The sequence below is a fragment of the Lipophrys pholis genome, assembly GCF_963383615.2.
Source record: "Lipophrys pholis genome assembly, chromosome: 8".
In the NCBI taxonomy this organism is placed as follows: Eukaryota; Metazoa; Chordata; class Actinopteri; order Blenniiformes; family Blenniidae; genus Lipophrys; species Lipophrys pholis.
This window is the reverse complement of record NC_137630.1, coordinates 12,098,382-12,120,689: the sequence shown is the minus strand read 5'-3', so window position 1 is coordinate 12,120,689 and position 22,308 is coordinate 12,098,382. Positions and strand designations below refer to the sequence as shown.

The 22,308-nt window shown below is 42.7% G+C and overlaps 2 protein-coding genes across 3 annotated transcripts; one reads left to right on the top strand and one right to left on the bottom strand.

Moving 5' to 3' along the window:
* Positions 1-599: 599 nt before the first annotated feature.
* fsbp (fibrinogen silencer binding protein) lies at positions 600-6,140 on the bottom strand. Of its 2 annotated transcripts, none has more exons than XM_080468483.1 (4): positions 5,860-6,140; positions 3,174-3,226; positions 2,851-3,007; positions 600-2,432 (listed from the first exon to the last, which is right to left on the bottom strand). In XM_080468483.1, the coding sequence occupies exons 1-4, from the start codon at positions 6,062-6,064 to the stop codon at positions 2,089-2,091; spliced, it is 759 nt and encodes a 252-aa protein (XP_080324609.1). In that variant the 5' UTR covers positions 6,065-6,140; the 3' UTR covers positions 600-2,088. The 2 variants fall into 2 exon arrangements, with proteins under 2 accessions (XP_080324609.1, XP_080324610.1); XM_080468484.1 differs by having other exon boundaries at positions 1,131-2,432; positions 5,956-6,133.
* Positions 6,141-6,448: 308 nt separating this feature from the next.
* wdr6 (WD repeat domain 6) lies at positions 6,449-13,208 on the top strand. Its single transcript, XM_080470429.1, has 7 exons — positions 6,449-6,573; positions 6,704-6,822; positions 7,208-7,372; positions 7,800-10,500; positions 11,598-11,675; positions 11,812-11,928; positions 12,121-13,208. Exons 2-7 carry the CDS (start codon positions 6,753-6,755, stop codon positions 13,097-13,099), a joined length of 4,110 nt encoding a protein of 1,369 aa, XP_080326555.1. The 5' UTR covers positions 6,449-6,573; positions 6,704-6,752; the 3' UTR covers positions 13,100-13,208.
* Positions 13,209-22,308: the final 9,100 nt, after the last annotated feature.

Sequence of the window (22,308 nt, the reverse complement as noted above, 5' to 3'; positions counted from 1 at the left end):
CTCAGGCTTTTTATCCCGGGGATACAAACCACTCTCGGCCCAACTGGGAGATTTAATCTCCGGGCAGATCTAAGGCCAGCTTGGGGTCCCGTTCAAATTTGTCATGGCTTCATCAGAGGGTTTCCAGGAGTCACTCTGAACCATGTCAGCTGCTAGTGAAAGAGGAAAGTTGGCCATAATGGTTCTCCCTGGATTGGCCAAACTGTTCACCGTGTCCTAAAGAGCACCGCTGTGGAATAAAACTTCAGCTGCTTACATCTCCAATCTCATTATTTCAGTCAATCTGGACATGACTAAAGACCGAGGACAACTAAGTCAGTAGCCTGTGATTAGTTTCTTTATCAGTACAATCAAATACAGCCATTAAAATAACTGCTGCCATTTATCCCCGATCTAAAAAACCCTTCTCCAATCAGTCAGAAACAAGACGCTAATATGCTTGAACTTCTCAACCTGGAAAAGAACCTAGAAGTGTCATATTAAAGTCCTCTTCCCTTGTCATGGCACAACACATGCTGCCCCCTCATGACATCAGCTGCAGGTTTTTAACTTCACCATGAAGGTCAGAAGTAGAAGTGAAGACGCAACATTCATAGAATACAGCATCCCCACCGAACAAGCCTGATTTAATGCCAACAAACACACGATCGCACTTCCAGAGACTGAACATATCTGGCACACTTTCAGGAAATTGGAGAAGGGAGGATGGCAGTGAATACACGGACCCCTGCAGCAGAGATTGGCTCCTGGCACGTTCTCTGGAAGTAGGATATTTTTTCTTCTTCCTTTTTTTTTTTTTTTTAAAGTTGTTTTCTTGCCAAAAGTTAGATGGGAAGATCAGTACCTCATGTTGCTGTGCATGCAACTAGAGCCAAGAGGTAGTTGGCTTTCTTGGCAGCAGGAAACCAGCAATACACCTAATAATCCCTTTAATTACTCAATCCATTTCCCAAACTGTTTAGGTTGTTTCATGAAGTCACTAAACGCTACTGGGGGCCTGAACTACATTTTGGAGCGGGTTCCAGAAATCAAACATGGGCTAAAAACCTAATAGGCACGCTGAAAACTCTTTTGGCAAAGTGCCGGTGCTTACGAACATCCACTTTCTTCGTATTTACGTTTTTATTTTTCAGCATCCAACTTTGTACCAAAATGCACATTTATTTACAAACCACAAATTTAAAATGTGTTCTTACATCAGCATGCACTACAAAAACAGTCTTCAGATTGTCCATTTTGGAATGTCATTTTCTGCATGTGTAGGGTTTTATCTGTCATCTCACCACATTCTTCATCGTAGCCTGCAACACGCTCCGAACCTCAGTACGGTATGTATGATTTTTCTTTTTTTTAACTACGAAACTTTAAAAGTACAGCAATTAAGATAACAGTCCGCCCATGTTATGTTGCTGTTGTTACAGGAACTGAAGTTAGGATGCTGACCCGCTACCCTCAGCCTGTCACCGTCCTGTAAATCCAGCACGGCACCTACCCTCAGCCCAATTATAAAAAATGACAATAAATAAACAGTAACTCCACAATTGGAGCTGTGGGTAATTAATACATAACTAAACAACAAACTGCCAAAACTCTGCATTGAAAGAAAACAATCTGCCCCCAATGACCAACAGTGGCAATTTATATTTTTCACATAGTGCACCTTTAAAGAAACGATTGCAATTAAAGCTGAGTGAAGCTGTGATATGATAAACGGATCACTTTGATTTCTGGCATTTTCAATTTGTACAAGGTATTTCTGTTTCATATCATTCAAATCTACGTTTTTATCCGCTAGTAGTACATTTAAACAGATTTTTTGGAAAGGCCATCTGTGAGAAGGGTCAATCTGAACTGGGGGCGTTTGGAGAATAGTAACTTCTAATAAAATTTGTTTTAAAAAAGTGCTCCTTCAGTACATCTGTGCACCGCATGTAATCTACTTCCACATTTAAATAATAAAAACTATTATCTGAGTTAGATGCTCTCGTACTGAATCATTCAATATATCGTTTCCATTTTTGAAGTAATGTAAAAACGTATAAAAACAGGAACAGTTTGAGGCATAACGATAAAACAATGTGGTGCTGTTCAACCAGTAGGGTCGGCTGGTTTCTCCTCATCGTCGCTGCTGCTGGAGGAAGAGGGCACAGCCTCTCCCATCCTCCTCAGCTTGGCCTTGTAATAGGCCGCCTTCATCCTGAAGGCCTTCCTCTTCTGCAGGGCCGCCCTCCGCTTCTCCCGGACCAGCTCCTGCTCCCACGCCAGCACCTTCATCCTGTTCTCCCACTCCAGGATCTTCATCTGCTGCTGCTGCTCCAGAGCCTCCACCCTCTGATGCTGCGCTAGCCTCAGCAGGTCTGCGGAGTGCCGGCCGCCGTCCTCCACGTCGGCACCTGGTGGAGGGAGGCGCTGGCTGAGGAGACTGGAGGTGCCTGGAAGGTCAGAGGTCAGAGAGGTCAGTGGGGCCGGGGACTTGTCGTGAGGTGGCGAGGCGTGAATTCGCAGATGTACTTCACTTGTCCTCAGTATATCAATTAGGCTGCTTCTTCTCATTGAAAATTCAAAGAGCATCGTCCTGTTAATGAATATTCAACCTCAGAGTCACCTCGCTTTCCTTTCCTAACCTGTGCACACATCAGACGGTCTGTTTGCAGAGACACAGCTTCGCTTCAAAAGAATAGTAATCTACTATATAGTGAACTTCTCATTTACTGCAATCAATTGCGCCTTCATTCGAGTGCCATTTTTATAGTAGAATACCAGTCGGGGTAAACAAACCAGCTCTGGCCAACAGAAGGTTCCCTGTGCTTCAAATGTCAGAACAGCTTGATAGTGTTTATGTGTGTGTACCTGGCGCTGTGAAGAAGGATGCATTAAAGCCCACATCCTGCAGCTCTGCATTGTGGGAGGTGAAGTTTGCAGCGGGACTGTGATGCAGGTCCGACCAGTCTCTGTCCAAGGCGTCACGCTGCAGGCAGATGGCCACTTGCTCCTTGCTGTCCTCCGCCTACGAGAAAGGAGGGACATTGATCTATCTATCCATCCATCCATCCATCCAGGCTGCTTTCTGAATCTCAGCTGTGTTTTAAGTTTGCCTTTAAGGCGCCATGCTAATAAAAAAACAATGTATTGAAATGAAATACAAAACAAAATCATCATTTAGAAACATTTACCTGGTTCTTGCTGCCATTCACCTGCCCAAGGGCATTTATCATCACTCCACTGCCTGCCAGTAAGAAAGAAAAAGACACTCAGGGAATGACTGGGGAGTAAATATATAACCGTATCTGGAAAGTTGACAAAGAGTGCCTCCCTCTGGTGGAAGCTGGTACATAATCCCTCATAAAATGCCTGTAACCTTTATCACAACACACAATTATATTGAGGATCTTTATACCACACATGCTGTCAACATAACAAATATTTTAAAACACACTGTCAAATTAATGACTGACTGGAATGTACAGTGAATCATAGTAAAGCATAAACAATCTATCTTCTCTACCTCTTTATGTACCATTAGAGTCACAGGAAGCTGGACCCGATCCCAACTGATAGACGCACGCATTCATGGGCAATTCTAAAGTCACCAGTTAACCTCAAACACATTTATGAACTGTGGATGAGTACTGAACAAACAGGACACTCACATAGAAGAACGTGAAAACTGTATAAAAAGGCCCCCGAGCCAGAAGTTGATGTTCTCACTGAAAGATTCTACTCTACTTAAAATGTACACACCGCATCACACGTTTGAGCAACCATTGAGTTGCTTCAATGAGAAATATGCATAAATTGTTTTCATCACATACTCACTATGTCCTGATAGATAACTGGCAACTAGTGAATGGTGTTATTTGACCTAAAAAAAAAAAACAGAGTTTAGGATAACAGAACTGATTCAGGATTACAATAGATACACTTTATCAACATTGCATTGACCATGTATGTGACAGTTAAAGTTCTACTGTTTGTGTCTATGTCATATCAAGCCAAACATATTGGCTGTATATTGGCTTTCAATACTGTAGACCAGAGGTTTTGAAAATGTAAGAGGATCATACCCTGACATACAGAGTATGACCCACACTGTGACCTACCCAGAAACATCATATAGTCATTTTTTCCTAATATTTTTCACATGTTCGTGTATCATTAGTGCCAGACGTTGAGATACACAGGCAGGGAAAATAATCTATAGGTCTAGAATGTCAGTTACACGCTTTTCATTTAAAATATGTATTCTGCGACTGTCATAACTTGTGGGTTTACATTGAAGCCTTTTTCATTATTTAAAATGTTGGAATTACAATAAATTAAGTTCTAAAAATGTGTGTTCTGATAAAAGTATAAACAAACAATCAAAAGTTTTAACACTTTTTCAGTTATTTATTGCAATTCAAGTCATTCAAGTCTCAGAAATAACTTGAAATGGTACAAAGGTAAGTGGTGGACCGCCAGAGGTTAAAATAAGGTAAGGTTATCCAAAGCTGAAAAACACTTCAGAGTTTCACAAAAAGGCTTTTTTCAGGGGAATAGGCCTGGTAAGTTATCAATTCCTGCAGGTGTTCTACTTTTCAGGATTACTAACAAACTCCTCTGTTTGCATGAAATATTGGTGAGTTTTTTCTTCACCATAAAAAGACACTCAGAGACTGAAATTCGGACAGGAAGAGGTCTGGCAGACCCAAAGCCACAACAGAATCAGAAGACCAGTTTCTGACTGTTAACAACTTGTGTGATGGGCGAATGGAAGGACAGCAGCCTTAAGCTCAGCTGAATAGTGGTCGCAGTAAACAAGTAAACAGTGAACGAGTTGTATCGAGAAAGTCATTGTTAAGACATCAGAATAAGACAAGGAAACACTGTCATTGACCTGCTGAAGACTGGAGGAAGGTATTCTGTTCATCATGCAAGACCTTTGTATGCCGTCGAGTAGGCGAAAGGCCAGGTAAACAGTATGTGTCATCAACCGTCCAGCTTGGAAGAGCAAGTATTTTCTCTTTTCTTCTCTTGGGGCTCGTAGGGTTTTGCATCACATCTTTGACGTATTTCGACTGGATTCCACCGTCTTCATCAGAAATGTCATCGGTTGTCAAAAGTGGCAGGTTGGTCATGCCTCAGTAATGCCAGCGGAAAAAAAGACACATCATCCACCACCACAGGATGACATTTCTGATGAAGACGGTAGAATCCAGTCCAAACATGTCAAAGGCATGATGGTATGTATAAACAAACTAAAGGAAAAATTAACTCAAGTGAACTATATGGAGGAGAAAGTGTGAAGGTCTGAGGCTGTTTTGTTGGATTCAGATTCAGTGACTTCAGTGAAAGGAACCCTGAAACAACACGGCAAACAGCATTCTTTAATACCTTCTGGCATGAGCCTGGTTGACCAGAGGTTCATCCTACAGCAAGAAGATGAACCAAAACATAAATGTAAGAGCCATAACAACATTAAGAAGGAAAAACAGAAACAACAAGATGTGGAACTTGGAAACATGGAGTGACCAGCAGTCTTCAGACCTGAACCCCATCGATCTGGTTTGGCATGAACTTGAAGATGTTCTCATTTATAAGGAATATTCGTAGTGGGTAAAGGTATCCCCCAGATCCTCTGATGTCCTCCCCTTCTGCTGCGCCCACTAGAGGTGGATTCCCTCACACTTTTAAAAACCAGTCCATTAAAAACACTACTGCAGACATATGATGTTGTGGCCAAACATCAACACAACAGCTGCACCGGTATAAATAATAACAACGAGCTGAAACGACCCGCCATGATGCCTGCTCACCAGGGGCACTCTGAGCTCTGGTTCGTGGTTATGTTCCCCGCTTCTACCCAGCAGACCGACCCACCTTCCTGCAGCTTGCGGACGGCCGCTTTGTGGCCGGCTCCCCCTGCGTGGCTAGTGAGCGCAGCCTCGCCCATGGTCTGAAGTTTTATGGATTTACCACAGGCTCGACACCGGGCGAAGTGAATGTCCTGGGTGTCCTCAACCAGCCAGTCCTTGTAGATCTCCTTTGAGAGCCAAGACTCTTGAAATTTGCATTTTCCGGGCATAGTTAGCCATTAAAGTTAGCTGGACCGCTACCTTGTGTTCATCCAGCCTCCACCGCCACCGCTGCGTGTGGCGTTCAATTTATCTGGAGATCTCCATTGTTTTCACGTATAACCCTAAAACATACAGTAGAAGATGCAGAAAAAGCAATGTTGCATGTACTCATCTTGGTAAATGATTAATGTAGATCACTTATTTGCTTATTTATATCAAGATAAATAGGAGTCAAAATTTAAAACGGACAGCAGTGACATGTTTTAAATTAAAACGTCGATTTAACCGATGACACCTAAACGCACCCAACTTCTATTGTCACCAATGAAATCACGCAAGGCCGTCATCTGCTAGCCAATCAGCGTTCAGGAAGCCAGGTCTGTGTCACGATTGGTTAAAAAAGAAAACTAATCCGGAAGACAGCATAAACACATGGGTCGTGTAGTCCCCTCAAAATATCAAAATAACGATTCATTACTGAATTCAAAGACATTTCAGCGCCGGCTTAAGCACTTGTGTAAGTAAACACGCTATGTCATGGTTATTCACCTCATTGTTAGGCGTTGCTTTATTACATTATATGATATATATTTACTCTTAGCTTGTTTTGCTAACTGAGGCTGACTTTTGAACTTTACATCTTTCAGGCACTGTTTGAGAAATGTATCTTCAGTGAAAGCTGTGACTCTGTAAGAGATGGAGACAGCCGCTCTTTTAGCTCCTGTCACGAGTTTGGAGTTCCTCCGAGATGAATTTCTACTCACAGGTAAATATTGAAGTTAATCTATATCTTAACTAAATTCAAAGAGTAGTAATACACAGAGGACTTGCTATCCTAATTCTGAGGAGTCAACCGTCAGGGAACATCTTCATGAAAAGAGATCCAAAGCATATGAAATAGGCGGAATTTAGGTAATGTGTATGGATTGTCTGCAAATGGTTTCTCTCAGTGAGTTGACAGTCTTTAGATTGTATGATTCTTGTCAATGTCACAGAGTGGAACAAACTGCCTTCCACGTGATGAACTAGGTGAAAGAGCTGAAAGTGTAGACAAGAGGTCAAACCAAGTTGCATGGTATCTATATGTAAGAGTGACAGTTTTTTTTAATCATCCTTATCAAGCACAACTGTAATATTTCTGTCCTTGGCAGGTGAAGGTCCAGTGTTATCGGTGTACATCCTTCGTCCTCGTCCTAAAGCTTTCATATCAGAGAATATCCTCCAGCGTCACAGAATCCATGGAATTAGATCGAGAAGTCAGGCAGCTGTGCCAGCAAACAGCTCTTGTGCTGCAGTCCACGGAGAAGAGAAACATGGTGAGATGGAGCTGCTTTGCACTGTTTTGTATTTCACAGCTTTTGTATTTCAGCCAGTTTGAAAAAATGTATTGAGGTTAAAAAAAGACCCTGTGAGAAAATATCTGCCAGGATTTGTCTTTACAAAATGAGTTTAGATGTGTGATTTCAATTTAACTTAAATGATAACGTTTTATCTCTGGGTGTAATGGGGAACTACAGATCAATTTGGTGTTGATGATTAGTATTTACAAACAAGCCCTCAATATATTTGCAAATATGTTTCTGTATTAAAAGACCATATTCTGAAGGATTAACATGTACTGTAGTGTTGAAATGTTTAGCACACCATTCCACAATGTTTTAATTGTACACTTTTCCACAATGTTTTAATTTGTTCAGATTTCTGTAATTTTCCACTCATAAATTTTCAATTGTCTCTTCCCAGCAATCGGTTGTACCACAGAGCCCATCTGTTATGATCTGGCAGTATTTGGAGCGAAGGCTGTGAGGCTGTTGAGGCTCCACAGGGACCCCCAGAATGGGAAGCAACTGCACTTGGAGCTGCTAGGTCCCCTTATGGAGCTCCAGGACTGGGCCCTGGATGTCCGCTGGCTCTCTGGAGACCATCAAAATCTGCTCTGTGTGGCTGTTGCTCACAATAGTGCTCTGCTGCTAGATGTCAGTAAAGGACAGGCACTGATCCAGCACTCCTGTCAGGAGGGATGTTTGCTGTACTCTGCCCTCCTCCTGACACATGAATGCTGGTCAGATACGGTCTTAGTAGGAGGGACAGTTTTCAACCAGCTGGTTGTGTGGAGGCCTGGGGAAGCCAATAGTAGCAAATCTAATCACAAAGCACCCGTTGAGCGACGTCTGATGGGCCACAGTGGTGTCATCTTCAGCATCTCTTACATCCCGGAGGAGGGACATCTGGCATCAGCCTCCGATGACCGTAGTGTGCGGGTGTGGGGTGTCGGTGCTTTAGGTGGTCCTGGAGGGAAATGTGGGAACTTGAACTCGGCTTGCTTAAGGGTCCTATATGGACACCAGGCCAGAGTGTTTTCAGTGCATCTCTCCCCAGGGAAGGTGTTCAGTGCTGGTGAAGACGGGGCCTGTATCATCTGGGACTGGGCTAGAGACGGGAAGGTTGTTCGCACATTGAAAGGACATCGAGCAGGGGGGGTTCGTGCACTGGCAGTCAGTGAAGGGGCAGGAGATGAGGAAAAATGGGTGGCTACAGGAGGAGCAGATGGAGGAGTGAGGCTGTGGAGAGTGAAAGGTGAAGAGAAGGATGAGAACATGGAGGAAGCAGCGACAGAGAAGCTGACTGACCTGAAGTTTCCTGGTGACGGCCTGCCTAAAGTAGTTTGTACAACAGGAGAAGAGGATGAACAAACAGGCTGGAGTCAGATTAAGTTTGTGGTTTGTACTGACAAAGGATTAGTTTACCAGTGCAGTCATGGCATTTGGGAAGTAATCTGGCAAGGACCTCCAGAGTTTCAGTCCTACTGTGTGATGGAAACAGTAGCAGTCAGTGTGAAACAGTCAGCCGTTAAACTTTGTTTGTGTGCTGTGGGAAACATCAGTGGATCCCTACAGGTGTTTCCCACTTCTCATCCTCACTCTGGCATTTGTCTCCCAGCGGGTTCAGGGAAGATCCATAGTCTCATTTGGCTAAAGGCAGAAGGTGACGTGTATTTGCTCGCATCAGGTGCTGGAGGACTTGTCTATCGTTGGCTTGTGGAGGTTAATTTGAATGATAAAGGTTCTGTTGTCCTTGGTGTCAATCCTCTTCCTTGTTTCCTCCTTCCACCTTGTGCTAAACGCTGGCTTACAACAGCAGTGCGCCTTTGCTCCAGATCACAGCCAGTGCTTTGGGTGTGTGGAGACAGGAGGGGGTCTCTGATGATGTTCCAGGAGAGAGGAAAAATAAAGCAAAATGAAGTACATGAAGGGATGAGTGAGGTCCTGCTTACAGACAGAGAGCAACCTGCTCATGAAGAATGTGAAACTCTGCAAAATGAAATCAGTGCAGATAAAAAACAGCGAACAATGGACATGAGAGAAAGTCCAGTGCGAATCCTGGAGCCCATGAGCTGCTTGTTTGGGGTTCATGGAAAGCAAGGTGTCACTTCAGTGTGTGAGTACAAAGGGCTGCTCTACAGCACAGGGAGGGACGGCTGCGTGAGAGTCTTCAGAGTACAATCGGGGAAAGATACAGAGACTGGAAACATTAGTACTGGACAGAGTGTCGAAAATGAATTAACGCTGCAGCTGGAAGTTCTCCGAGTGCAGCGGGCCTGCAAAGGTATGGAGTGGCTGGAGAGAATTTTAATTCTTGAATCAGAAACCAGAGAAGGCGAGCCTGGAGAGGGAAGTGAGACAGGGCAGCACGATTTTCTGGAGGGAGAAAAACAAGAATTGGGATTTAGTGCAGAGATAGGAAGAGAAGCAAGGTTTGTCATTGTTGGATTCCATGCAGTCCACTTTGTGGTCTGGGACCCTGTGAAGCAGGAGAGGCTGCTCGCTGTGCCTTGTGGAGGAGGTCACCGCTCCTGGAGTCTCTGGCCGTCCTATAAGAGTGTTTGGCCTGGATATGGAGCTTTAGTCTTCATTAAGCAGGGTTCTGTTCTGGCGTCAGAGCCCCCCAGAGAGGGGGCGGGAATGGGTGGAGGGTGGGGCCTGAGAGAAGGCCTCCACGGGAGGGGAATAGGGTGTGTATGCCGGTTAGGGAGGATTGTTTGCTCTGAAAACAATGGGGACAAGATGGAAGGAGAGGAAAGGCAGTGGGAGATCGTGGTGACGGGAGGAGAGGACACGAGTTTATCAGTCCTCGCAGTGAATCCAATCACTGGCGCCATCAAAATCCTCTCCATTATTACCGACCACATCTCCAGCGTCCGCACTGTGACAGCGATAACGAGTCCAGAGGCAGGTCGAGGAGAACAGTTGCAGAGTCTCTCGGCCCTGCTGGTGTCTGCCGGCGGTCGGGCTCAAATACAGTGTTACCGCCTGCTGATCGCCTGGGACAGGCAGCGACTGGCTCCGTCCTGTCAGGTGATCCAGGTCGCCAGTCACAGATTGGACGCAGAGTGGGAGAAGAGGCGGAACCGACACAAGACGGTGAAATTGGACCCAGAAACAAGGTGAGTTCATGAACTGATGTAGACTGAGAAAAGCAAAATGTCATGTTCTGCTAAGCATCTCAATAAAGAATGTAAATCAGTGTATGAAGCACAATGTGCTTTGAAAATAGTCTGTATCGAAAAAATATTAACTCAGCTGGTAATTAAATTTAAAATGACCCATGTTGGTCTAGAAAAGTGGTGAGAAATTATTATTCTATATAGGTCCTTTAATGAAAAACTAGAACTACTGCAAAGACCTCAGTATGTTCAACTTCAATATGCTGAATCTGAATACATCTCTTATTATAGATCTGTTTTTTGCAAGGCTTTCATAAGTGATCTTGTATTTCTTCGCATGTCTTTCCTGATGATGGTGATTCAAACAGTAAAAAGGTGTGGCCACAAACATGAACTACATGCAGTGGAAGAATAGAGCTGCTACCTTCAGATAAAACCAAAGTGGTTATGTTGCATACATCATTTATTCTCATGTTAATTTGTTTTCCAATTTCTCATTGACCGGTCATGGTCTGGTCAAACCAAAGTATTGCACAATGAAGAGAACGGTTGGAGGATGAAGTCTTAACTGTTTAATTTTTAATTTTTTATTTTGTTTGAGAAATATTATCTCACTTTGTTGAAAGGCTCATTGACTTGTATATTCTATATGGTTTACTCTGGAAAGCATACCAGCATACCAACACGGGTGCAAGAAAAGAGATTTTAACTTTTACCTGGCCTCTACCGGCCTTTTGCCCGCTTCGTTCTGGGGTGGCAGTAGATTGTGATCTACATGTTTGATTTGGTCTTCCTGAAACAAGCAGAGTGGCTACCCGTCAGCTCTGGTATCCAAATCAGCAAACTCCCCTGGATATTTTCTGCTTTCCGCCATAATTTCTCAGCCACCACGGACCCTTGCAGCTGCCTCAAGTAGTGCTTCCTTTCTTGTTTCACTCTGGCACTTCCCTTCGCTTTTATAATGCTTGGACATTGTTAAACGTTATTACTGTTTGCAGTTCTCTTGAGGTTTTGACAAAAAGTATCCTGGGTTGTTCAGTTTTCAGATTAATATCTGTTAGGTCTCCCGTTCCCTCTGATTATTTGTGTCTTTTTAGGTACATGTCCATAACAGTACTGGATGTTAAGACTGACTGTGTGCTTCTAGCTTTGTCCTGCAGCGACGGAGCTGTTAGGTGAGTAGTTGAGCTTAAAGATTTAAAGCAGAATTAAAGATAATCCTCATGATGCCTTGTACAGACATGAATTCATGATATGTTTGTTTCACTTCCTATTTCTGCATTATTCACCTTTCAGTACAATCTTTTCCAGATTGTTCTCACTCAATGAAGGTAAAAGACAGATTGATTTGTTGTGGGAGACGTTGTACCACCAGCGTTGTGTGCTCAGTGTTGCCACCTGCAGCTTGGAGGACGACAAAGGCAAAAGGTAAATTGTGTTTTTTGTTGCTGGAAGATTGCAGCTTTTTTGTGTGCAGAAACTCTTCAGTGGAGTTGAAGTTTGAATTGCAGTTTTGTTTTTCAAATCATAAAAAAGTCAGATGTCATTTTTCAAGTATGAACAAATCTGTGTTCAGAATGTTGGGGATTTTTCCTCATCCACTCTGTGACTCTCTTGCAGGTATACGCTGCTGTTCAGTGCTGCAACAGATGGAAAAATTGCACTGTGGCATTTGACTGAAGCCTTATTGTCATCCATGGATAATTCAAGTGATGCTGCGACTCGGCCGAGCCCCTGCCTGAGCATTCCTGCCCACCAGAGCGGTGTCAACTCATTGGCTGTTTGGGCCGAGAATTCAGGACAGCAAGAGGGCGGTTGCCTGGTAACAGTTGCTAGCGGAGGGGATGATGGACAGCTGACTGTATCAACAGTCAGGGTGCAGTACCCAGATGATGAGAAGTTTGGGGGCAGCAGAGGGTTTTCTCAGACGTCTGAGCGCCAGGTTTTGCACCAAGCACAGTTCCAACACACGAGCCAGCTCCAGCTTCGTCTCCACTCTCAGACTCGCGTCGAGCTGGCGCATGCTGCTCCACTTACCGCTCTGAAGGTCCTGGGCCCTGGACTCGTGGTCTCCACTTCCTCGGATCAGAGGGTCTGCCTGTGGAAGGTCTGCAGTAATAGTGTGAGCCACAGTGGGGTGCTGTGCAGCCACGTTGCCGATGCTGCTGGACTTGCAGTGTGGGAAGGGGAGGAAGGAGAACACATGCCAAGGAGAGGGGTGGAAACAGAGGGTGAGACAGCAGGCGAGACCATCAGCCAAGAAACTGCTGATGAGGTCAAAGGTGGAGAACCCACGGAAACGGGAAGGGAGACAGGTGACCTAGTTTGGAGTACCAATGATGAAAAAAGAGGTGAGGTAAGGAATCTCACAGAGAACGACATCTTCGACAAGAAGAGAAAAATCTTGAGTAAGATGTGTTCAGAAAGAACTCAGTCAGGATGGGTGCTAGTCTGTGGTCAAGGCTTCCAGTTGCTTCGAGTCAGAAGTCTAAAGAAGGATGCTGAGAGGTGGAGGGGGGATAGAGAAGAAGAAATGGTGAACCAGCTGGATAAAGTTACCTTCCAGGAAATGTCAGGACAAATTGAATCTAAAGAATGAAGAGGTCTTCATCACCTCCAAAGAACACACGCTTTTAAGGAGAATCTTAAAAATTTATTGTAAGCATTTGTACTTTTTTGAAATAAAGTGTATTTATATGCCATACTCCATTGTGAAGTATAGTGTGTTTTTGCTGATGCTTGATGCTTTTTTCTTTTTTCTGGGGGGAACTAATTTATCTTGGTAAGTGATATGAAGTTACACCGGGACGGATCGCCACCGAAAGTTTAGTTGATAAAATATTCTTGTTGTAATGACACAGAGTGCTCATCAAGGAAAAGTATTTCATGGCAAAGAGACCATCAAAACCATCTCCTAACTGCTCAAACCATCTGTGGTCTCTTTCAGTGAGTAATACCACACTGCATAAAAATGTACAGTCAGGCTCTTCCCACCATGCACTCATTGATCACAAGCTTATAAGTGTTAAAACTGCCTTTTATACACATATAACTTAAGAATGTCTACATGTTTGGATCAAGGTTGGGATTTGTGTAGCCGTGCTCACTAGAATTGCATGGCTTTGCAGAAAGATGTTTTGTCATAACAATACTGTTAAAAGGGGAGGTTGACTGTTCGCACAATCATTTGTGTGTGTGTGTGTGTGTGTGTGTGTGCGTGCGTGCGTGCGTGTGTTCAACTCTGTTGAATTTAAATGGAGCTGTATCAAACATGTTTGTATGTGTGTACGGCTTTAATTGTATTATGAATGTTCTGAGGACATAAATCTCAGAGTTGAATTTGTTCTTCTCCTTGTGGGTGATTTTATTTTCTTCCTCTGGATACACTGGTTTATTCCCACAGTTCAAAAGCAAGTAAATTGCAAAGAGTGTAAATCGCCTATAGGTGTGAATGTGAGCATGTTTGGCTGTCTGACTCTGTATTTAATGTGTGTTGTACCGATGAGCTGTTCAGGGTGTGCTCTGCCGCCAACCAGTGTTAGCTGGGATTGACTTCAGCACCCTGCAACCCTGTATTGGATGGGGCAGTCTGGAAGAGGATGAGATGGAGAAAAAAAGGTGGAGGAAAATTTGAACGAGCCAGACTGCAGACACGTTGGGTACTAATGTGACTCACGACTGCCACCATTGGGCTTGCACAATGCACAACAGCAGCATTGGGCTTGTTGAGCTCGTAGAGAGATTGTACAAGGAAGCAGACAAAATGGAAGTCCGGTTGCATGTTGTTAGACTAGATGATCCTGCACTGCAGTGTGTTCTCCCATGTTGTCAATGCCTTTTGCTTCCGGATTCCAACCACCCCGCTGCCTTGCTCTTCCTCCACACCTCCACAGACCTCTCCAGGAGTAGATGGTGTCTCTCCTCCCTCTGGACTTTGCTACCCATGTCTTAGGGTTCTTACCCAAGCCCGCTCTGCCAGTTGCATGCTGCCAACCAGTTCCTTTTGCCTCAGTCGTGACTCTGATGCCAGCTGATGACACCTCACAGTGTGAACTTCTCAGTACTGACAAGTAGTTGTATGATGTTTCTTACAGTGTTGCACGGATGAGGATGTGTGGAAGGCCCACCACTTCTGAAGGAAGCCACTGGCCTTTTTTAAGGGGCTTAACTGTTGTTATTGGGACTGTGTAGAGCAGCAAAGACTCTGAGCCGGATGGCGTGCTGGTTGTACCAGGCTTTAGACCTACCAGGCAGGCCAGGCTTGTCAACATTGGTGAGACACATTCCAAGCTCAATGTGAGCTCCTCAGGATCAGGTTTGGATTACAGCGTTATCTCAAGGTCTTAACTGGTTGCTGTGGGATGGAGGGAAGAACAATCTGTTGTAAGATCCACCTTACAACCTGAGACTGACGTTACCGTGAAGCCACCCATAAAGGCCCTGATGGGGGCGCTGTCGCATGCCTGACTTGCCTTTATTCCACGTCCACTGATTTGAACAGAGTGTTCATGTTGAGGGCAAAACAGTAACAAAAAATGTCACAGCTTGTTAGTAATCCTTTCCCAGGACAGTGTTGGTCTGATGTTTCCTCCACAGTGCTGACCCTCTGCCTGAAATTATTCTCGTAATCGAAGATCAGAGGATCTTACAGGGAACATGGTGAAGGTGTTGTGCAGGTTTGGCCAGTTTGATCCGTATGGACAGGTCTGCCACAAAACTGCTCGGTTGAGTCTGTTTTCATGGGCCTCTCTGATGAGCTGTGATACTACATCTGTTTGCTCCAAGCTGCCAGGTTTTTCAGGAATCCCACCCCTTTTCAATGAGGAGTTGATTAGTCGCTGCTGAGGAAAAACTCAGTCAATCTTTGTGAGACGATACGGAAAACACCTTCCCTTTAAACACTCAGTAGCAAGATTGATCAAAACTGGTTTGCATCTCTCAAGTTTCTCTAAACTCCCTCACCTGTTTCCTTTCAATGATAAATATGATTCATAATGTAAATTGATCAATTTAAGATTGAATGATTGGGTTTGAGTCCAGCTTTGGATTAGCTTTTAGGCTAAATCTCCTGATGATAACTATATATATTATCTGAACCAATAAAACCGATTTACATTTGCTAAATTACGTATACGTGCTGATGCTTGTTTGAGTAAACTTGTAGTTATGGAGGTTGTGTGGGCTTTGATTAAATGACAATACCAGTGAAATCATGAAATAAGAAGGTGGTTTGAAGTCAGGTTTAGGGTTTAAAGTCAGGTTTAGATTTGAGAGTTAGGGATGAGTTTAGCTTAAAAGGAAATTAAAGGTAGCAGATGAAAACTTCTCTTAACTGATTATACCAATAATATATGTTTACATTTGTGATTATTTTTGGCTTTTTATAGATGGATTGAAATGCAGGGACGCTTGTCAGTAAAATTAGACGCGTATGGCTGCATGAAGGTCAGAGCACGTGAGGGTACCTCTTGCAGGTGTCCATGAATATTTTAATATTTTAGACCCGTCTCACATTGCTTTCTGTCAAGTACCTATCTCACTGCTGGCCACTTACAATGACAGAAGAGAAAGTGAGCGATGGAAAGAAGAAAAGTGCAATGGGGCAAGATGCATGTTGAGGAGCTGGGATCTGAGAAGAGGGGGTAGAGGGGGTAGAGGGGGCGTCTTATTTCCCATAGTACTCATTGTAAACACCTCTGTCACTCACGGAGTGGCGGTATGATGAGTGAAATGGGAGGAGGGAGAGTGAAAACACCAATGCTGACAAGGTAAAAGGGGGTGAGGGTGAGGGCATAAACAGTGAGGGCTGATCTGAGTGTTGCTGCTGATGATTTTTGCTGGGCCACAGAAGAGAAAGAGGACGAAAAGACAGACGTGGACTGAGTGACGGACGAGTGTTAGATGACACGAAGAGTGATGTCTTCAATCTAAACTGTAACTTTAAGGGAAAGCTGTCTTTTCTTTTCTTTTTTTTGTCTTCTGTTTTTGGACAACCCGTTGAAAGACAGGTAATAACTCGCGCAATCCATCTTGATAAATCAACACTGTCTGCAGTGATGAAATGCCAGAGGGGAAATTTTACCTGCATCCTCTTGACAACCTGCGTGCAAAAGTATCTGAGTCTGTGAAGGATGTTTTTCTTTACCCAGGAGAACAAGAAATAAGAGAACTGCTGTGAGAGTGGAAAGGGAGTGACATTTTACATCCTTCAGAGGTATACACACACACACACCCACACACACACACACACACATTTCCTCAATGAAAAACAGCCTTGACCCTGAACTGCAGTTCTGAAGTCTTGGATTTGTGTAAACCTGGCACAGAAAAGATGCCCTCCCTTTTCTTTTTTCTTTTTTTTTTTTTAACCAGGATGTTAACATGATGTCAGAGCATTGGCTTCACTTCAAATAGTTACTTTCAATAAATCCATGAAGTAGGAATTTATGCCAGGCTATATGTGGTTTGAGCATTAATGCAAATGTTGGTTTAAGATTTAACAAGTAATCACATGGACAAAACATGTCATTGTCCTAAACAACAGCTTTTGTTAAATGTAGTGTTTATTGTTCTTACTAACAATGCCGTACAATTTCATTGAAGAAGGCGAATCAAACTCAGAAGATTTTTTCTAACGAATTGTTTCAAGACTCTGTAATTCTTCAGAAAAGAAAGAAAGATTAGTTTGGGGCAAGCAGGCATAAAACAGTATTTGTTTTATTTTATATTTATTTAGAAATAATCAGTTGGGTTTTCATTTAGTTTTTTCACATGATGTACTCCAGTTCTGTGATTATCTCAGTTCAAAGTTCCACAAATGTTTCAGTGACTATCTGTGACTCAAAGGTCGCTTTCCCAAATGATTCAGGAGGGAATCAAAGGTTTGACCAAAGAATCTGTGTGATTTTGCCCCTGTGGGCTAACATTTTTAATCTGGGATGAAATAGATCCAAGAACACATGGTGTAAAGGACAAGCATGTTTTTCTGATGAAATTGTGGATTATAGATGCAGAGAGTGTGGATGTTTGGTAACAGCCCTGAGAGGCAGTGGTTCAACTGCAGCTCCATGTTAACATGTTGATTTAATGAATGTTTGGGTGACTTCCAGTTGGTGAGTAAGATGGCGGCGTGAACCTTTTTTCCCGATAGCTTATAACTCAATTCCTGCAATTCATATTTATAGAAAGTTTTATATCCAGTCCGAGCTTGACAACATTTGTTATATAAGCACAGGGCCATGAACCAGAGTAGAGAACAAAACAAATCTATTTTGCACGTAATACATCATAAAAAGTCTGAGGCTCATGACTTTTTGATTTTGCACTCTACTAAAAATGCGAACCATGTTGGCAGTCAGATTCTGTCTCTGTAAACAAAATATTTCAGCATAAGTCACTATATCACGGTGATAAAATGCTGTTGGAAACAGGAACTAAAGAAAGACAGAATTAAAAAAGAATTGTTGTATGCAAAGATTCGACTTTGTCAAAATGCATACCATGTGTTTTTGCTAACTCCATTAAATAAATCTGCAGAATTATGACGAATACTGCAAAATATCAGCATATTTTCAACAATTCTCTATTTTTTTCTATTGTGATCTAATAAATCTCAATCTTGCTCTCAAGTTTGCAGATTGTGATGTCACGTGAGCGGCTGCCTGTCATTGGTTCCTCTGGAAGAAAAACAACCGGTAATATACGTAAAACCCAGTTTTAAAAGAAACAGTCAAAGAATACACTTTTTGGAACTCTACAAATATGCATGTTAAAGGTACAGACTGGAGCATTTTTGCAATACCACTTTTGTGCAGTGGGTGGCAGCACTTGAGTGAATGTTGGAATTCAACATATGATAATGCTATAGTTACGTAATATCCTTTAGTGGTTCATTGCCCCATCATGTGGTAAAAAGTAGAATTACAAAGACCCAGAAGATTGTTCGTAAATGTAACTTTATTCCTCCACTACAATTCTTAACAGGTAAAATGTATAATATGACTGTGGATTCTTGCCATTCCATTGATTACTTTTGTTTGCAAAATTTCTGATTCTAATTGCAACTTATTTGTGAAAAAATTCCAACACGATCTTTGTTATTGTTGCTAATGGTTTTACACTGTGTTGCATCAGATTTTCTCACTTAACTTCATTGTTTGCATGTGCAGATTTCTTAATTAAGATAACAATAGTGTTGTTGACCCTCAAAAGATTTTTACAAACAGCTCCAAGCCAGTGGAGGATTATATCCAGAACAAAGCTTAAGTCAATAAATAACACCCAGAAAAAAGAGCTGCTCTCCTTGTGAAATGGAGGGTTTTTCTATATTGTGCATTTGATCACAGAAGACGTTCAATACACTTTACATGATCAGTCACTTCAGACAATGGTGATGACTGCCCCACAACATGTTCCAAAGTCAGTGTCAGCATAGCATCGTCAACAAGAACACACATTGAAAGGGTGAGATCTCTTTCATTTTGTTAACACAATGTCAAAAAAACAGAACTTGAGATCTTCCCTTACTTACCATTGGAGGAAAAAGGTACCATACACTCTAGATGGGTTGCAAATGTGTTTTCATGTGTTTTTATATATATTTCCTTCTTTCCTATAGCCAAGGTACCCCACTCCTCTCAAGCTCTCCAACATCCCAACCAAACCACCCGCCGGAAACTTACCAAGCAGCAGCAATCGTCCTCCTCCCATCCTCATCCTGGGCCTTCCTCCATCCTCCTCTCAGACAGCACCATGACTCCTTGGGGAGGCCTAGCTCTCTCCGATTCCTCCTTCACCATGATTCCCACAGCAGTTCCTCCAAGACCCCCTCTACCTCCGCCACCACCTCCACCTCCTCCGGCTCCCCAGCCCACGCCGTCCACTCCTTATCCCGGGAGGGAGCTGGAGGACGAAGACTGTTCAAGTTCAAGTCTCAACTCCGAAGTTCCTTCTCCGCCATCGGTGCGCCCTCAGAACACTGCAGGTATGAGCCAACCCCAAACTGCTCTGCCATAAATTCTGACTTCATGAAGGTAGTAACAGGTTCAGTTTTCCTTCTGACTCTCAGGCAGCTTCAAACCAAAGATAAAGTTTACTTTTGAGCTTTTAGATCGCAGACAGGGGTGACAGGGGTTTAAAGGCTTGCTTGCTTGCTTGCTTGCTTGCTTGATTGATTGATTGATTGATTGATTGATTGATTGATGATACATTTCCTGAGGTTAATATTAGGTGGAGTTGTGAACTTCACAAATGCATGATTTAATTTATTTCAAAAACAGATGAATCCAAATTATCAGAGAATCGCACTCTAATTCAGCTGACCCACACAATGCTGACCTCTCACCTAATATGTCACAGAGACACTAAAATAGCATATTTGCTGCAATTAAAAAAGTAACTACACTTCTAATATAAAGGGGTTATATTATGCAAAATTCACTTTCTAAAGGTTTTCCAACAGTAATATTCGTCCCCATACCTGGGAATGACGCCCCAGCAGTGAAGAAAATCTGTCCTCTCTCTCCCTGGCTTGTATCAATTTTTTAAAAGTGTGTTGCTCCAACGAGCCAATCAGAAATCAAACCATATATATTGTCATTGGGGTTTTTTAGCCGATCCCAATCAAGGTAGCCCCTCCCTTTGAACCTCCCACAATTAGGCCGCTCTGCTCTGGCACATGGCACCACCAAAGGAAGTACTTCCTCCTCCTCTCAAGATGGGCATGTGGGCGTCAGACACAGCAGATTCTGAATGCAGCTCCTATGATCCAATATTCAAATGGTTGAAAATCAAGGAAAAGATGGATTTGGGGGAATAAACTTTGAATAAATGGTTTTTGGACCAACGAGACGCATGTGAAAGTGTTGAAAAGCTTTATAATATGACCCCTTTAAGATGCAATTAGTAACTGTAATACATGAAATTTTCAGTAACGAGCTTGGTTCCAGATATATAATGTCATAGCAATTAATCTCCAAGACATGTTTCTATTCATACAATGTCTATAAGAAAAAGAAACACTTGGGCCCCATTGACATGAACCTGTTTTCATGTGAAAACAAACAAAAAAAACGTTTGTTGTGTTTTGGGTGTCTGTTCACAAAACAATGGTGGTCAGAGCCACTGAAAAGACAACTTTTTGAAAATGGCTCCGAAGGTGGAACTTTTTGAAAATGCTCCAACTCTGTGTAAACGTAAGAAAGACAACTTTTCTCAAACGACACTAATGAGCATTAACACCACAGCTGTAGTAAATAGTTATTTTGCACATGCGTGAGCAGAATGACAATAACAACAATGGCAGCATCCAGAGTGTCATGACTCCCAGTTCTGATCCTCTGGTCGTTTTATAGATGACAGTCACTCTAATAACAATCCAACTTGATGGTATGTCCGTATTAATGTCCGTGTACTCGCCATTGTTAATGTTTAGAGCGAAATGTTCTCTGCATGCATGTGTGTGGTTTCGCTACAAAAACAAATAAAAGCACCCACTCGTGGCCCAACATGAAAATTACATTGTTTTCATAAATTCTGCCATTTTTGTGTAAATGGACATCATTTTCAAAACGTTGCTGTGTGAACGCAAATTTTTTCTGAAACGAAAACACAAAAAATTGGGTTTGGACTTGAGATGTTGTCGAGTAAACGGGTTTTTAAAAACCATACATGGATCAATATGGATGCTAAGGGCTTAATTTGTGTCAGGGTTTCAGTGTGGACAGGTTGTAGGATACAAAGATGAGTTCACTTGATCAGTTCATTTTAGTGATCCTGGCACAGTCTATGTCTGACTAATGATAATGTGTTTCATTGTCACTGACTCACTTTGATGGCCTCTGTATTGCTGTAGCTGGCATGGGCAAAGGTCTGCGGGCAAGGAAGAGAGTATTGCCTCAGCGTCGTCTTCCTCGCCCTCCCCGTCTCCCACCGCTGCGTCCAATCACCGACCTGAGCTTCTCCCGGAGCTTCACCTTCTCCTTCTTCGAGCTTCCGCTGCACCAGTCTCCTCGGTTCCGGGCTGAGCGCGTCAGAAACCTCCTGCTACTTCTGAAACAGATACACTATTGACAACTTAAAGCTGTCTCATGGACAACTGAATTTTACTCCTACAGATCCTGCGGGAGATTATATTTTTCCTAAAAATCTAATATTTTGTTCTTTGTGATGTAGTGAGTCTTTTTAGATGTGTGTGTAAGGTATTTTGTCAATGAAATAATCTCACTTTAATACACGTTGAACATTGTTTGAAATCTGGTTTCCTATTGAAGAAGTTCCCTTTAAATAACTTTTGTCCGTTGTTAATGATTTGGATTTCGTTGTATATCTTGTAACATTTAAAGGACAATAAAAACTATCATAATCATGAGTCACGTGAAAAAAAGTTCTTGCTTTTTCGGCTTTTATTTTTGACACAGTAAAGGAAATGAGCTATTGATAATTTTCTGTCGTTTTTTTAAATTAAATTCTTAATTTATATAATAACAAGTCATTTATTTTCCCAATAAAGAAGCTGGAAAAAAAAAAAAGTGAAAACAAAGTGAAACCGATTAAAATAGATGTCTATCTATTTTTTTTTTTTCTAACTCTCACTTTCCTTTTGCCCACCTCTTTCACTCCCTCCCTCTCTCTCATAAACACACAGCAGTCTCTGAAAGCTGAGCCGGGATAATAGAGGCATTCAGAGTTCCTGAATGGGATAGTGAAGGGGAGGAGAAAGGGGCTGTAAACTGGCTGCAGTGTGCACGGTTCAAGGCTGTTCTCCAACTTCCTCGACTCACGTGTGCGAGCTTGTGCACTGTGTTTGTT